The sequence below is a fragment of the Pinus tabuliformis genome, chromosome 4_2, assembly GCF_031772625.1.
Source record: "Pinus tabuliformis cultivar Carrire ecotype Pingquan chromosome 4_2, CPIR1, whole genome shotgun sequence".
NCBI lineage: Eukaryota > Viridiplantae > Streptophyta > Pinopsida > Pinales > Pinaceae > Pinus > Pinus tabuliformis.
The window spans coordinates 879,444,398-879,461,764 of NC_142304.1; the positions used below are offsets into that span (position 1 = coordinate 879,444,398).

The window sequence follows — 17,367 nt, forward strand, 5'->3', positions numbered from 1 at the left end:
CCCGTCTTTTCTGACCAATTGTTGCGGAACCTTTGGATATTTGGCAACCCATTCCTGTATTTGATCGACAAATCTATTTGCCACTTTTAGGAGCTTTAGGACTTCTTGAGCTTTCTTTTGTATACTCACTAGGGGTGCCACTACCTCATGTAGAAGTATCATTTCATCATACAACTGTGCCATGGTGTCCTCCATTGGCCCCAATTCTTCTTGTATAACTAATTGCCATTCTGCTGTGTTGAAGCTGTTGGAAGATAATCACTGATTTTCTGTAGCAATATGTTTCACTTGTTGCTTTATTGTAGCCAACTCTTTTCTCAATCGTGTATTCTCATTCAAAAGATATTCTGAGTTATCTTGTGCGTTGTAACAAAAGCAACATTAACTGCCATGATTGCCTTGGTATTCCTCCTAGTATTTGTTGTTATCACCTTCTTTGTGGATACGAAGATGGGATTCAGGGACCATTCGGGAAAAATCTTCATCTCTGTTGCACGATCCTTTTCTTTAGCTGATCAAATGTAACATTACATATGTCCATGACTTTGTCTTCCAATGGAGGTGTGATTCCCATCTCATCAAATGGGAGATGGCCACCTGTAAGAGGAGGTTCTACTGGAGAACCTAGTTCGTCATCTATAGGCTGGATGGCATCATCTTCCTCCAATTCTGCTTAAATATTCTGAGTCATTTGTTCTTCTTCTAGCCTTTGTGCTGCGTTCTCTTCCTGTGAGTGCCTTCATTGTTCTTCTTCTACTCTCCTTCTTTCTTCTTCTTGTTTATTTCTAAGCAGTTCATCTTGTCTCCTCTTCCTCTCGCTGTATCTTTGCCTCCAATTCTCTCTTTTCCTGTTCAACCTCAATAGTTTCTTTATTCAACAGATCAACTTTCCATTTTCTACTACTTTCCGCTGCTAGACCATGCTTGATCCTTTTCCAGGGAACTGCAATGCTTGCTTGAGTTGTTTCTTGTGGTGCCTCCTATGTCTGTACATCTTGAGCTTGTGGCACTTGGGAGGGACCAACTTCAATTCCTGGGTGTGTCTTCCTTAGTGCATTGTACCAATTTTTCATCTTTTCATCCTCTGTAGTAGTCATTGATGTGTATCGCCAAGCGAAGCCAATCCTGTCACAATGTTTCTTGCACACCTTCATGGGGTTACACCAGTGAAAGTCCCTGACTGCAAAGTGCAAGCGGTCTAGTTCTTGTAATTCAACATCTGCTGCCTTGAGGCTCTTCAACTCATACATTCCATTCCTTAGAGGGAAAGTGGGCCAAGGGGACTTCTTCCGTCTATAACGAATTCCTGACGATCCTTTATTTAATTGATAATCAAGTTCTTGCAGGACCACCTTGTTTTCACATAACGTAGCATAACATGAGGATAAATTTGGCATTCGAAGCATCTAATATATGTACCGTTTGGTTCAATCTGCGATATCATGCAATGCCTCCTTCATCTGGTCGGTCATGCAGGGAGGGTCGATCTCATAAATCATCTGAAATATGATCGCAAAGAAATGATCTGCCAATCTGTCATGTGCTCACCTGAAACTTAACTCTGACAACACCCTGCAATGAAAGTAGACTAGGAACTTGTCTTGTGGGGTCCAGTTCCAATACATCCTTGCAAATGCATACCGGGCACAGATCCCATCTAATAAATATGTTCACATATAAAACTATGGTGCCTGGTTTACTCTTAGAGCTGCTTTGGCCTGCCCAACATGTCGCTGCAACTCAAAAGAGAGTATATTCACCCAATTGAAGGTTTTTCCACGAGTAACAACCAGGTTGAGAATAAATATCCAATTCTCTTCAAATACTTCAGCATTCTTTCACCCATGCAGCCTACAACACATAACAATAGGGTACTGGTATACCTCCCTCAGAATCCTAGTTGGGTAAACTGCACTCAAGTGGTGTCAGAATTTGGCAGGCTCTTGACACCAAGACTTGATGATATCACTTGTGTCGAGATTGGCCCATCTAGTGTAGAATTTGTTGTTGGCATATTCTGTGGGTTTCAACATCTTGTAATAAGTATGCATGTCCTCTCCATGGTAGGTGGCAAGTTGACCACCACTTTCGCTATGAAGCACCAGCTAAAGCTCACATGACATTGACATGGCTGTGAAATAGTGTACAATCTAGCTCCAAATCCATATTGATAGAAGCACTGCAGGTAAAGATGAAGTTTGCAACAGATTTGCCGGTCCGAGTCAAAGTCATTGCTACAAAATTCAGAGCACGGCTGATTTGGATTTAAATAGGAACACAACAAAATACAGAGATAACCATAAACACAAAGATGCAACGGAAATAATACTTCATTTCATTACTGTAAAATACTGAAATATGCTTATAAACAGAAATGGAAATAAACCAGCTAGGGCGATGGTAGCTTATCTCTGAGAAGAGATGTGGCGGCTACATGCTTCTGAACTGTGTTACAATTAGATTCGAAGGCCTATTTATTGTTGAGAAACAATGGAAAACTCTAAACATCCAAAAACCTAACCCTAGAAGATGAAACGCCAAGCTGTGGGCCCCGTTTGGGTAAATTGGTACATCAACTTCCCGGGGTCGTAACTTTGGCATATGATCTCCGTTTGACGCGCACAGTATCTTGTTAGAAAGATCTATCCAAGAACTACAACTTTGGGAAGAGCAACATGGGTCGGTCCATGGACCCATGTTGCTCCCAGTTTTCCCCAAAAACGTTGTTTAGGGCCTCAAAATGGCTCCGGAAGTTCAGGACCCGAAAAACTGCTAAAAATAGTAAATTGTGCTACAATTACGGAAATTGAAAAACTAAAAGAGATAGTCATGGGGGTCCAAATGGGATAGGTGGGTGGCCACCAACATCCACTTGGATTAATGGCAGTCATATATCACCAATGAGCTCCATGAAGAAGCAAATGACTTGTCTATTTGAAAGAATTTTGTCCTATTAGGAGTTTTGTCTTATATAGCCACTGTCCTATATGTATTTTGCCTTTTGTAATGAGTTTAATGTAATGAAGTCCAAGAGACACGTGTGGAATGTTAAAACACACGTGGAATGTAAAGGGTCATATATAGAATGTGAAAGGTTGTGTGGAAGCCCATAGGTCATAGAAGTTGAAAATTCACGAGGAAACCCAAAAGTCATTGTCATTTATTATAAATAGCCCCTCATAACTCAAGAAAAGGGCTTGGATTCTTAGAGTTTTGCCTTGGCTTCTGTTATATTGCATAGGAGTAAATCATTCTTTGGAGAAGCAAGTTGTGGCTTCATGTTCCACTATTGGATGTAGTGTTTCACATATGTAACAGTGTACTTGAAATCTTTCATTAATAATCATAAGCTCCTCGAGCCATCATTTCCTCATGCATGTATCGTAAATTAGTAAGATTAATCTTGATATGTTTGTGGTATATGTTGGCGTAATACATACTAAGATTAATGAACTATTTCGTTGCTTAGATGTCTAAAATTGGCTTTTGCTTGCTTTAGATCCCTTGTCATGTTCCTTGCATTTTAACATTTGTCTCATGCTCTTTCTTTTCTTTTAGTTGCCCTAACCTCATGTATATTCAACACCTTTTCATAAGACAAGGCCAACAGGGAACTAGTACGAGTGGTTGACAATAACCAATCAAAATATGGGATAATGAACATTGAGCAATGATGAAAAACATGAATTACATGGAGTGCTACCATCATCAGAGCCTCCTATTTGTGCCCCTCCTAGACAGTGAAAGATAATTCCCCAAGGAAGGTGACACCGGGCTAGGGGCACATGATAACCACCAAGGTGAAGTAAGGGAACAAGTGCATAGCCAATAACGGTCTATAATTCAATATTAACCTATGATTCATACTAGAAGACCTTAAACATTAAAGCAAAGCACTTGAATGCAATAATGGATAAAATCTCTCACAATAGATGACCCACTTTCATTAGACGAGTAGGCTAGATCAATGAATGCACTAATTGGATAGTAGATGAGAGGCATCTAAGGTTGGCTATCTATGGATCATGGTAAGGTTGTTGGCTAGCAAGTTGAGTTGGAGGAGAAAAAGTTTCTTCTAGGGTTGCCCATGTAATTGGATGTGTAACATCTGGCTCCAACTTAGGGACGTGCTCACGTGGAGCATAGTTTTAAAAACTGGTACCAGGTTTTGGATCGGGAAACCTATCAAACCGGGTTTTGAACTGGAACCGAGTCAAACTAGATCAAACTAGATTCAATGAACTGGAATTGAATAAATTACATAAAATAATTAATTTGTAATGAATATATTTTTTTAAAGATTTCAATCCATGATTCCAAAACATCAGAGAAAAAATATGTGAAGTTGTTCGTCTATATACCATGTAAGGCTGCGTATATCAAAATGGAACCGAGTGCAATACATACCCTCAACAAAATACATAATCAATGAGGCTCTAACTGGTCTCTAGAGTCCAAAAACAGTGCTACAATTCAAGTTACTAGGCCACTGGCCTACTAGAAATCATTGATCAACATGAACACTCATCAAACTTTTGCTTGTAATTTCTACTTGTATAGCCTTTTCCCTAGCCTTCGCCTACTCATACTTCTCAAACTTTTCAAGGTATTTTGCCCTAATAGGTCTTGTTACCCACCAAAATGTGGGTAACCCATAGGAATTTTTTCTCTCCTCCTTACAGCCAGTGAGCCAGCAACCCTATTGATCAACACATGACATGATGACAATGGTTGCTTTGAATTGTGATTTCTCTCTTCATGAGGCAACACTTCTTCAAAGTTAGGTCAGTAGCATGTCTTGTTTCCTTGTGTCCATAGTTGATCATTTTATGGATGACATAATGGCCCATACTTGCCATATATTTCCATGGTTTTATTTTTTATCCTTCATGGGCAATTGTTCTCGCTTTTCAGTGGATTGATTCTTCTCTCTTTGTCGCTACTTGAGAAGATGGCCCTTTTCTCTTGCTATGAATAGGCACAACATTTTCCACTCCATTGATGACTTGTGTCTCCACTGATGGATATTTGTTTGTCATCCCCTTGAGCCGGTTTTTCTTTTGTTGGTGGGCATTTGTGTATTTGGTATAGTTACCCCATCCTTTTTATTGGAAATATTTTTGTGCCATGTCAAGGCAAAAACCACAAACTGCCACAAGGCTAAGTCGATTAAATTATTTATGTAATCTATATCTATTACATGTTAATTTTGGGTAGCATCGGATATGCTCTAGCTTCGAATTTTGTGGAGGGGCTAGAATACATAAGATCTCCAAGACCTAGAAATCGTTTGGTGAAATTCCACCCAGTTTGTGAGTTATTAAAATAATTAATATTTTAAATGAGGTCTCTAAGTCTAAACTTAGGAAAATAAAAATATGGGTGAGAAGCTTCTAAGAGACGAGGATCAAGTCTGTTTTAATCTTAGCCGTTGATTCATCAATAGGAAAAGTATAAGAGGAGGCTTGAAGATCAGTTGGAGATACACCAAGTTGATCAGTCAATTCGATTTTTCTGGGGCGTGGTTTGCTGAGAAAATCGAACCAGTGATTTGAGTTGCAGTGAGAGGGGCAGAAGCAGAGATTTGGATCAGATAGCAGTTCCAAGCCAAAGAGTACATAGCAGAGAGACAGAAGTAGCATCAGAGAGGCAATGCAAAGGCCTACGCTGCCCAGGAGGGGCTCATGTAGAGTTGACGTGGGCCAGGAGGGTCTCTTGTAGTGGCAGTGCAGAGTATTTGTCAGAAATCCGAGATTTTGCTGGAGAAGTGAGGTTCTGAGCCAGGAGAGGTGAACAACAGTCTTCCTCCAGCAAATCGATCTAGTACAAAGGGTGACACGGTCTTCTGAAGGCAAGACGCGTCCCACGCAGTGATTGCGTAGGGACTTCACAGTATCTGTTGGGAGGAGCTAGATCGCTCATTGGATCAGCGGTGACTTGAGGAACGAGGTAAACCCTCGTATGTATTTCTTGCTGCCGTGATTTCTCTGTAAGGTTAGCCGGTGTGAGAGGCAACCTGTTGTACTCAGATTTTGCTTGCTTAATAATACAAACCCTCTATCTGCTGCACCGGTTTTCCCGCATTGGGTTTTTCCGGGGACGTGTTGTCCAAAAATAACGGTGTCCCTTGTGTGTTTGTCTCATCTATTGTTTCAGTTTATGATCTGTATGTTAGTGTAGTTTGCAGTAGTGTTTTTCATCACTGTTTATAAATTAAATAACTTGTTGAATGAAATAACAAGTAGGAGATGCTAAACCAGTAACTGCAGTAGGATTTCTGTTTGTAAAGATTCAGAAATTTTCACATTACAGTCACGAATGCAAGTTGCAAGTCCATATTTTTTAGTTTTTAAAAATTTCAGTTGATATTCTCATAGCTGCAACACATTAATATTCAATGTCAAAATTTCCAAAATCCCTAGATGACTGTTGTGCTATGTTTCTCTAAATTAAATAAACTAGATATGAACTTATTTAATCACAGAAATGAATATTTCTGAACATGCAACTATCATACATATGGTTGGAAAATGAACAGCAGAAGTAGTAAATTGATAACACACAGGCACAGTAATTTTCTCCTTCAAAGCAACTTATCATTCTAATGATCAAAGCTTACAAGGTACCTCCACAGTCCATTGTAACTTAGCAGCTGTACATTAAACAAAATACTACAGAATAGATAAGTATAACCTGCTGAAATAGATGGCTCTGCTGAAGAAAGAAGGCAGCTGCTATTACTGTACAACTATACGCTTCTGCTGTATGGATTTCTTCTTGCTGTTTGCTACAGAAGATCTACACTTTCTCTTCTCAAATTCACTCTCCTTCTCTTGGTGTCCACCTCTTTCAATTGTTCTTGTCTGTATTAACTTTTCTCATTTCGTCCTATTTATGATTTGAGAGGGATAACTAATCTCCTCTTCCGATATCTTACCAACTAATCTCCTTAATCCTAGCAACCACCTTATTTTAACAATGAGGGATATGACTAAGATTATAACAAATCTAATTCACTAATATCCTATAATCTCTAGACTATTTCATTTAGATTTGTAAGAGTAGAAGAATGTAGGAAATTTGACTTTCACTTTTAATTATTTAAATGAATTTGCAAGATGGTATAATTTCCCACTTTTACCAAGTGGCCACTAGAAGTTGTTTCAAACTTCTTTTTGCATGTTCACACCATACCTGGTCAAGAAGATCCTGCTCGAGCTATATTTCTCAACATTCAAGGCTGTTACTATTCTTGTCAACAAAGATTTGTTCTCCAAGACTATGTAGAAAGGAAATGAATTTTATTAAAGTAGGGCTTTGGAAAGATGGCTGGAGTCTTTAGTCACAATCCTTTTTTCAGCAAGCAAGGGACAAAGCAATTGAGCCATACTCTGTTTGCTGAATTTTGAGGGCACCTTTGCCAGTTTGTTTATTAATCATGATCACCAATTCCTATGTATATAAGGTCTCATTTGTCTTACAAGAAACATTACAGTTATTTTCCCTTCCTTTGTTTTATTTTATTGACAAGAAAGAACATTCGGCTCAAGATGCGATAATTCATTCTTTGAAATTCGTGGGCATGCTGTCTTGTGCTGTCATTGCTGTCGACTCCATGGATATCCAGCCACCCCACATAATTTGACACTTCTTTTTGTGGAGTAATTCTTGTGTTACACTGCAGAGCAGTCTTGTGAACTATTTTCAAAAAATACTAGCAAGTCTTGAAGAAATGTCTTCAATTAATTTTTATAGATGTTGATTAGACCTTTGTAATCTTTCACTGCAGATTGTTGTCCATCGAGTTGGCATACTACCGAAGGCATGGGGCCCTTCAAAACTACAAATCAAGTCTCAAAAAACTTTTCGATGGTTGCCACTCTCTGGAAGTAAAAGTTCACCTAACATAATCTACTTCCTAGATTTTAAAATATTTAGTACTTCGTTATCCAGCAGCTAGAGTTGCAGCCTTGAGCCTTCAGCTATAGTTGTATAGTTGCTTATCCAAGATAGTTTTGTTTTTCCTGTATAAGCCTGTCTGATCTGGGTGTGTTGACTTGTTTTGCAGTCCTTGTGCATCAAGTTTGAAGGGGCACAATTTGATCCTTGCATTTTTGAAGCGACAGCATCTTTCATGCCTGTGACAGTAAAATACTTGCATCTGCAACAAGTAACAGAAAAAGATACAAGACAATCATTACACGGTTGGGGTATTCAAAGGATAGCTGCTGTCCCGGGACAAAATGGGATTCCCTTCTCAATGGGAGTTTCCTTCCAAAGTATACAGTCCTTAACACTTGTTGTAGATCATATCACAGATGACCTTCTGAGTTCTATCACACAAAATCTCATTCTCCTGGTTAATTTAGATCTGAGGGATGCACCTCTAGGAGAACCATTTCTACGACATGATCTGACCAATAGTGGTGTGCAGTCTTTGGGTTCTTGCAATTATTTATGTCACCTCTCCCTTTCCCGTAGCAGAGTAAATTATCCAGCATTTTTTAGACGAGTAAATGACATGGGCATGTTTCTCATGGCTGAAGGCTGTAAAAACATGGAGTCCATCAAGCTCGGAGGATTCTATAGAGTGACAGATGCTGGTTTTAGTGCGCTCATACATGCTTGCAAAAATTTGAAAACTTTTGAACTCTATAACACATTTCATTTGTCTGATTTGGCTTTTCATGATCTTCTAGCTACTTCTCTTTCCCTTGTGTCTGTCAGACTGATCTCGTGCTGTCTTTTAACTAGTGAATCAGTGGAACACATTACTCTCTGTGCAGATCTAGAGGTGCTTGACCTCACAGGCTGTAAAAGTGTAGCAGATGATGGTATGCGAGCTATTTCAAAGCTTAAGAAACTGAATACTTTATCTCTTAGTGGAGCAGATATCACTGATACTGGAATGTCCATCTTAGGAGGTGGAAATGTTCCCTTGGTATCCTTATCTCTGCGTGGTTGTAAAAGAGTAACTGATCATGGAGTAGCACTTTTGTTGGGAGGTTCCACTAAGAAGACATTGAGAAAACTTGATTTGGGTTACATGCCTGCTATATCAGACAAGACAATAATTTTTTTGACAAAAGTGGGACTGGAGATAGTTGAACTTTGCATTCGCAATTGTTTTGCTGTCACAGACATGTCTATTGCAGCTCTTGCAGGTAAAGATTGTGATGGGGTGGTCAGAGGAACACTTAGACGACTGGATCTCTACAATTGTAAAGGCTTATCTTTGGTCTCTCTACAATGGTTGAGAAAACCTTACTTTCCACGGCTGCGCTGGCTAGGTCTGGCATCTACTGCTCTGTCGGGTACGAGAGAACTGGATAAAATTACAGAGGAACGTCCATATTTAAACATATGCTGCACTGGTTGTGAAGTGGGCTGTCGTGATCAGTGGCAATCTCATGAGAATCTCTTTGTGTGAGTGAGCTATTTATCAATATTATTGCTTCATGATAGTTGTTGAAAAAACCATACTTTACATGCTTGTGCTGGCTAGGTATGCAATCTATTGCCCTTGTTAGTTTGAGAGGACTGTTTATATTTACAGCAGAGTGCCCTTCTTTAAGCATATGCAGGGCAGACCGTGAAGTGGGCTGTCATGATAGGTGGCATTTTCATGAGGGTGGATATGTAATGACTGATAGCTATGAATTATTTCTTTTGCAATGACAATTAAATGGTGTAAAATATGTGTAAAGGGAAATGTTTGCCATGCCAATTTCTCAATTTATGCTGGAATAATTATGAGCTTGGTAGGAATGATGAAAGTCGATATTCAACTTTTACTTTTTTATTATTTGAAATGGTTGTTATGGATATAAAATTTCGGCTGTTTTCAGCTATAAACTAATGGCATGTATGGTTGTATGATAGCATGTAGTTCTAGTAGAAAGGCTACCAATTTTCAGCCTCCAAATTAAGACAGATTTTGAATGAAAGCTGCAACCTGTATCTAATCCCACCAATTATAAAATGAGTTCTAGCCATTTGCAGACCTTTAAGAGAAGTGTTTCTCTTTAGCTGTCAAATGAAAAGATATATACTTCGAAATCATTATGGATGATCAGAAATTGGAGTGTGCCAAAATTCGTTGTGAAATGAACTTGTTAACCTTAACATTGTTATGTTCATGAATTCCTGATTGAAAGTTGGAGGCTGCTTGCTGTATTCCCTAGCGAGATGAATTTATTAACTTGCATTGTTTCGATAGCTTTTCATTTAGAAGGAAAAATAACTCGAGACTGGTAGGGATACACTCATGACATCTTTTTACCAGTTATGCAACATCTCTAGTGGGAATAGAGTCAATCTGTAGAAGGCCTGTGATCAATTTTAAAATGTTTTCCAAACTGTTCTGCATTGCTATTACCTTGCTATTACCTGCACACTATCAGTGTTCTATGAAACTAAAAGATTTCGTATTTGGAGTGGCTGGTGTGGGCTTCCCAAACCGTGATGAGAATGGGTTGCCCAATAAACAGTCACATATGAGTTGAGATTCTCCAGCTCAAAAGACCATATGAAGTGTTGGATTAATTTATATTCATTTAACTCTGAATTGAGAACAAATTAAAACTAGTTTGGTGCTTCTGCTGAGCAAGCATTGAAGCTAATGTTTGCTTTGTTGAATTAGATGATTGTTATTGGGAGAAGAAATACTGTAGACTCGAAATACGATCCAAGTATGGTTGAAAATACCACAAATATGAACAGGTTAACATTTTTATTTTGTAAGTTTGGCAGGACTACATCATCATGTCCAATATATCACCCTGATTGGGGCAGGGAATTGAACCGGTGACTTCACATCAAGGAGTGCCTTAACAGAGTATCCGATCACCGTCTATCCAAGACCCCATGGACATGAACAGGTTAACATTATATACTCTTACAGTTATATTTAATGTGTTTTTATAAGACGCTCAAAAACAATAAGGGTTGAATGTTAGGAACCCTAGACTGATGGCGGCCATGGCAAACATTACCAGCCCTGCGACAGTCGGTTTTGGACGCAGGAAATCGGTTATCGGCTCCATTACATTGTCGTCAGGCCGATTTGGGTTGACTGGACTACGGTGCCCGGGATACGTTTTTAACAAAGGTACCAGACATTGCTCTTTCGCCCAAGTGCAGAGGAATACTCAAGCGTTTGGCAATGGCTGTCGAGGGCTTGATATGATGGCAGGCACGAAGATATTCTCTGACAGACGCAACTGGAAATGTAATGGGACACAGGATTCCATTACAAAGTAGGTTACAGAACTGAACAACACAAAACCTGAAGACGAGGTTAGTATCTCCACCGGATCCAGCGCCAAAACCAACAGAGGCGGGCTGCATGGGGCGGATCTGTCCCCTCCTGCTGAGATCAGATACAAACAGACCAGATCTGGACTGGATCTACCCATTTCTGTAGCAGCAACCTCAGCAGATCCAAGTTTCCAAATCTTTTTAAAGCCCCCCTCTGGGAAATCAACCCTAATCTGGGTTCAAGCTTCAGACAAAGTCTCAAAACTGAAGAAAGACATTGCCAACCACATTGGCCTCCCGGAAGGATACCAACATCTGCTCTTCGAAGGCAGATCAATACAAGATCATAGGGCAATTGGCCAATACAACATTAAGCCCGGATCTAACATTATTGTTAATATGAGACTTCGGGGAGGTGCAGTAGCCAATGGTCCACGGAAACAAACAGAAGGGGGCAGTGGATCAAAAGCTAAACACAGCCCAGATCCACAACAGCAACACAAAAGTGAAGGAACATCATATAAGCACATTCTTCAAAGGGGAAAGCCTACACCTATAGTCCCACAACAGGCCGGCACAGAACCTAATGCATATATCGTGGATCAGCTGAACTACACACCTGAACTAACAATAGACACAGCAGAAGCAGAGGAGGTACGTAACATATATGAAAGACAAGCTCTCATCTGTCGTTGGAACGGTTTTTGGCCAAAACCCATGGAGCTATTTCACTGGATTTACACAAGATGGTCTCTTGATAGTGAGATCATGCTCTGCTCCAAAGGTTTTTTTATTGTCAAACTTCCATCCGAGGAGGTCAGGGCCCTAGTAATTCAGAAGGGACCGTGGTTTTGGGGATCTTCAGGACTCTTCATCACACCTTGGACCCCAGATTTTGATGCAAACACCTACATCATCTCCAGGGTACCAGTATGGGTCAGACTACATAACCTCCCTGCACACTTTTGGGACCAAAAGACGATTGCATGCATTGGAAACTTATTGGGTAGATATATTAAAATGGATACAGAGCGAACGGCAGAAGCAATCTATACTTTTGCAAGAATATGTGTGGAAATAGATCTCAGCAAAGGTTTACCGGACCGCATAGTACTGAAGCATAAAGAGTTCAGCTGGATGCAAATAATAGATTATGAAAATACAGCTTTCCGATGCAGAATATGCCGGCAGACAGGGCACTTACAAAATACCTGCCCAGAATTCAAAAAGGACAGCCAAAGAAGGAGGAAATCTGGAAAGAAAAAAGGGTGGACATTCCCACCACCAGATCCGGAGGAAGAGGAAGAAGATGAGGAGGAAATGCCCACCCCCAATGAAAACAACACAACAGAACCGCAAGAACAAACGCCCATGGAATCGCAACCGGAAAAGGCTTCAGACACATTGGAACTCAGTGGAACCAAAAGGCAGCACAAATCGGACACATCAGACTCCGACAAGGAAATCCCACGACCCGAGGAGGAAAACCCATTACAACTCATACCCATGCATCCGGCTCAAGGCGAGTGGCGCAAGGTAGAGAAGAAAAAGGGGAGGAAAACTTGATCTTTCCCCTATCAGGCATCTTAGTTCCAGGCATGGATTATTTTACAACAGTTTCTTTTTTCTTCTTTTTATGTACTTGACACTTGTGTCAACCTTTTTCGTCAGGCTACATAGCCTTGTCTATGCAATGCTTCGGCATCTACAAAATGTAATTTTCAAAATTAATGAAAATTACGATTTTTTTCCAAGTGAAAAAAAATACGCTCAAAAACAACCAACAGTGCTCATCCCCAGTTGCCCTCTTGTGCTTAGGATTTATGGCTTCCTAAAACTTACGAGGATATTGTGCCCCTTAGGTCCATTGAACACAATGGCTCATATGCATATGCTCTTGCAAGGTGTTTAGCCATTTGTAGATCTTTGAAGGGAGTGGTTTTTTGACAATCAGTAATTGAGTGTGCCAAATTCACTGTAAACTGAATTTGTTAACTTTTACATTGTTATGATTGCTTGTTCAAGAAGTCCTGATTGAAAGCTGGAGCCTGCTTGCCATATTTCATAGCAAGATGATTTTTTTAGTTAGCATTCTTTTGATTGTCTTTCATTTAGAAGGAAAAATAACTCGAGACTAGAAGGGGATGCATTTTGTACCAGTTTATGCCAACATCTCCAGTGCAAAAAGAGTAAAGCCATAGAACGTATGTGATCAATTTTAAAATGCTTTCCAAACTGTTCTGCTTTGCTATGCACCATCAATATGCCATGAAACTAAAAGACTTCATATTCGAAGTGGCTGATGTGGGCTTTCGAAACAGAGTAACTTTGCGTTGAGCTTGTCCAATACAAAAGTCCATATAAAATAAGTATTTTATTAAGTAGTATTCATTTGGGTCTGGATTTCAGAACAAACTAAAAATATTTGGCACTGCTGCCAAGCAAGCATTGAAGTTAATGTTTGCTTTGTTGAATTAGATGATAGGTTTTAGGACAAAAAATATAGTCGACCTGAAATATGGTCCAAATATGGTCGAGATTACCCCAAATATGAACAGGCTAGCATTGTATAATAATGATACTATGCACACATTTATTTCTATGTGTTCTTTTATAAGTAGTTCAAATACAGCCAACAGTGTTCATCTCGAGTTGCCCTCTTGTTCCTAGGATATATTGGTTCATAAAATTTACAGGATAACGTTCCCTTTAAACTTATTGTTAACAGAATTGGGTCCCCTACTTATGTTCTTGTGAAGTATTTAGCCATTTGTGGACCTTTAAAGGGAGTGCATGTCTTCAGTTGTCAAATGAAAAGATAAGTAATGTGAAGTCGTTATTGACAATCAGGAATTGGAGTTTGCTAAAATTAGGTCAAACAAATTTGTTAACTTTGACGTTGTCATGATTGACTTTTCATAAAGCTCTGATTGGAAGTTGGAGGCTGCTTGCCATCTTCCATAGTGAGATGAATTTCTTAGTTAGCATTGTTTTGATAGCCTTTCATTTAGAAGGAAAAATAAGTCAAGACTAGAATGGATGTACTGACATGTTTTTACTAGTTTATCCCAACATCTCTGGTGTGATTCGAGTCAAGCTGTAGAAGGCCTGTGATCAGTTTTAAAACTGTTCTGCTTCACTATTACCTGTGCACCATCAAAATGCGATGAAATTATAAAACTTCATATTCAAAGTGGCTGGTGTGGACTTCCCAAAACTCCCCAAACCATGGTGAGAGCATGGCTGCCTAATAAACACAGTCGCATTTGAGTTCAGCTTCTCCAGCACAAAACTCAATATAAAATATTTGATTAGTTCAGATTCATTTAAGTCTGGATTTCAGAACAAACAAAAAATAGTTGCCACTTCTAGCAGGCAAGCGTTGAAGTTAATGTTTTCTTTGTTGAATTAAGATTATTGTTATTGGGAGAAGAAATACACTAGACCCAAACTATGATTCAACTATGGTTTATATTTATATATTTTTTATAAGAAGTTAAAATTCAACCAACAGTGCTCATCCCGAGTTTCCCTCTTGTTCCTAGGATATATGAAGTCCTAAAATTTACAAGGATAATGTTCCCCTTAGTCCCATTGTTAACACAATTGGGTACCCTATGTATGTTCTAGTGAAGTATTTAACCATTTGCGGACATTTGAGGGGAGTGTTTGTATTCAGCTGTCAAATGAAAAGACATGTACTATGAAATTGTTATTGACAATCAGGAATTGGAGTGCGCTAAAATCCACTTTGAAATGAATCTGTTAACTTTTACTATGTCATGATGACTGTTTATGAAGCCCTGATTGAAAGTTGGGGGCTGCTTGCCGTATTCCATAGTGAGATGAATTTCATAATTAGCTTTGTTTTGATAGTATTTCATTTACAAGGAAAAATAAGCCGAGACTAGAATGGATGCATCCTAACATGTTTTTACTGGTTTATGCCAACATCTCTCGTGGGAATAGGGTGAAGCTGTAGAAGGCCCGTGATCAATTTTAAAATGTTTTCCAAACTGTTATACTTTGCTATTACATGTGCACCTTCAAAATGCCATGTAGGCAAGCCATGTGAGACTTCATTTTCAAAGGAGCCAGTGTGGACGTCCCAGAACTTCCCAAACCACGGTGAGAACACGGGTGCCTAATAAACAGTGAGTCACATTTAAGTTGAGCTTCACCAGTGCAAAAAGTCCATATGAAGTGATTGATTAATTGATATTTTTTAAGTCTGGATTGCAGAACAAGCTAAAAATAGTTGGCACGTCTGCCAAGCAACTGTCAAACGTAAAGTTTGCTTTATTAAGTTAGATGATTGTTATTGGAATAAGAAATATTCTAGACCTGAATTATGATCCAAATATCGTTGATAAATACCAATAGTATGAACAGGCTAACATTCTATGCTTCACATATATTTATGTTTATGTATTTCTTATCAGTCAAAATACAACAACGCTACCAGCAGTACTCAACCCTTGTTGCCCTCTTGTTCCTAGTATATGTGGCTTCTTAAAATTTACAGGGATAATGTTCTTCTAAGTTCCGTTATTAACACAATTGGGACTGTATATATGTTCTTGTGAAGTATTTAGCCATTTGCGGACGTTTAAGGGGAGTGTTTGTCTTCAGATGTTAAATGAAGATGTATGTACTTATGAGAGTGTTATTGATGATTGGGAATTGGAGTGTGCAAATTCACTCCGAAATGAATTTGTAAAATTTTACATTATTCTGATTAACTGTCATGATGCACTGTGTTGTGCTTTGTAGACAGTTCTGGGCTATAGAACTGTGTCAAAGTATCTAAGTAAGGGGTGTGTTTGAAAATTGATAATTCAAAGATACAAACCCTCTTTATGTTAATAATCCTTAAAACTTTTAAAAAACATTCAAAGTGCTGATATCCAACAGTAACAACATAAACAACATACATTTCTTTGAAAGTATTGACCCAGGAAATCAAATATTCTATTTGAATATCTAATCATCTAAATTAGCAGAAGTGTATAGAAAAAATTCTATAGCAGAACATCAATACATATGAAAATCGGTACAAATGCAACAATCTAATGATGCAGAGTAAATTAAACAAATTGTTCAATTAAGTTACTCAGTAATGAGCATAACTTTGCAGTGAGACTTCAGGGAGGTTGATATTCAACCCAACCTTTCCCAAATATCTATGCAACCTCAAATGTATGTAGAAAAAGATTATGTAAAGACAAGAAAGTACTCACAAAATATACAAATGCTGCCATAAGTCGAAAACAAGACCCTTCGATTATCTTTAAAAATAAGGTATTACAACAATATTCCGAAGTTTGGTCCAGGTATCAACCCTTCTCTATTAAAAAATAATAATATATATGTAGTCTTTTACAAAAATGTTATCTTCTACAGATTTACAATGAAAAATAAATATTATCCAAAATATTTTCGATAATTTCAAGAACAACTTAACTAAAAATATAAAGTCTGCTTGTAAAAAGTCTTCAGATGTCCTAAATAATAATATATATGGAGTCTTTTACAAAAATGTTATCTTGTACAGATCTACAATGAAAAATTAATATTTTTTTTTTCTTTGTAAACACTAATTCTATTAAAAGGAAAGGAAAATATAATTACAAAGAGGCAGAAGCCTCAGTTTAGAGCATCTGAGTGCTTTCAGGTCATCAAAACTGTCCCATGATTGGGAAAACCAGTGACAGTAAACAGAATAGAACCAGACATAGGAGTGGGAATACAACGACAAGACCAAAATGAGGATATGGGATAACACCCTTTGAAGCAGTCGAGACAAACACCGAGAAACAGAAACGCTGTATGTGTCAGCGAAAGAACCATAGACTACCGAGCCACAGAAACATGAACAAAACCACAGAATCATGAACAACCGAATCTAACCAGTGAGCAGTAAAAGAACTCTGAGTAGACCGGAGGGGGTCCAAGTGGCGTTACATGGGCACGTCCTAGTCCGGTGGCTGCTCCACAACGGGGGAAGCATTGCCATACCAAATTTCGCCATCCCTCGCCACGTCACCAGCCACGCTGCCCCCTGGAGGATCCAGCGCCGGACGGGTTCCGCTTGAGATACCCGCAATG

The 17,367-nt window shown here is 38.8% G+C and overlaps 1 protein-coding gene across 1 annotated transcript in view; it reads left to right on the top strand.

Moving 5' to 3' along the window:
- Window positions 1-9,794, top strand: part of LOC149172499 (F-box protein At-B-like) — a 132,115-nt gene extending 122,321 nt beyond the window's left edge. The window contains exons 3-4 of the mRNA XM_089424335.1: window positions 7,790-7,889; window positions 8,069-9,794. Coding sequence (XP_089280461.1) covers window positions 7,790-7,889; window positions 8,069-9,430 — 1,462 coding nt within the window. The 3' untranslated portion in view covers window positions 9,431-9,794. The remainder of the gene's footprint in view (window positions 1-7,789; window positions 7,890-8,068) is intronic.
- The last annotated feature ends 7,573 nt before the right edge of the window (window positions 9,795-17,367 follow it).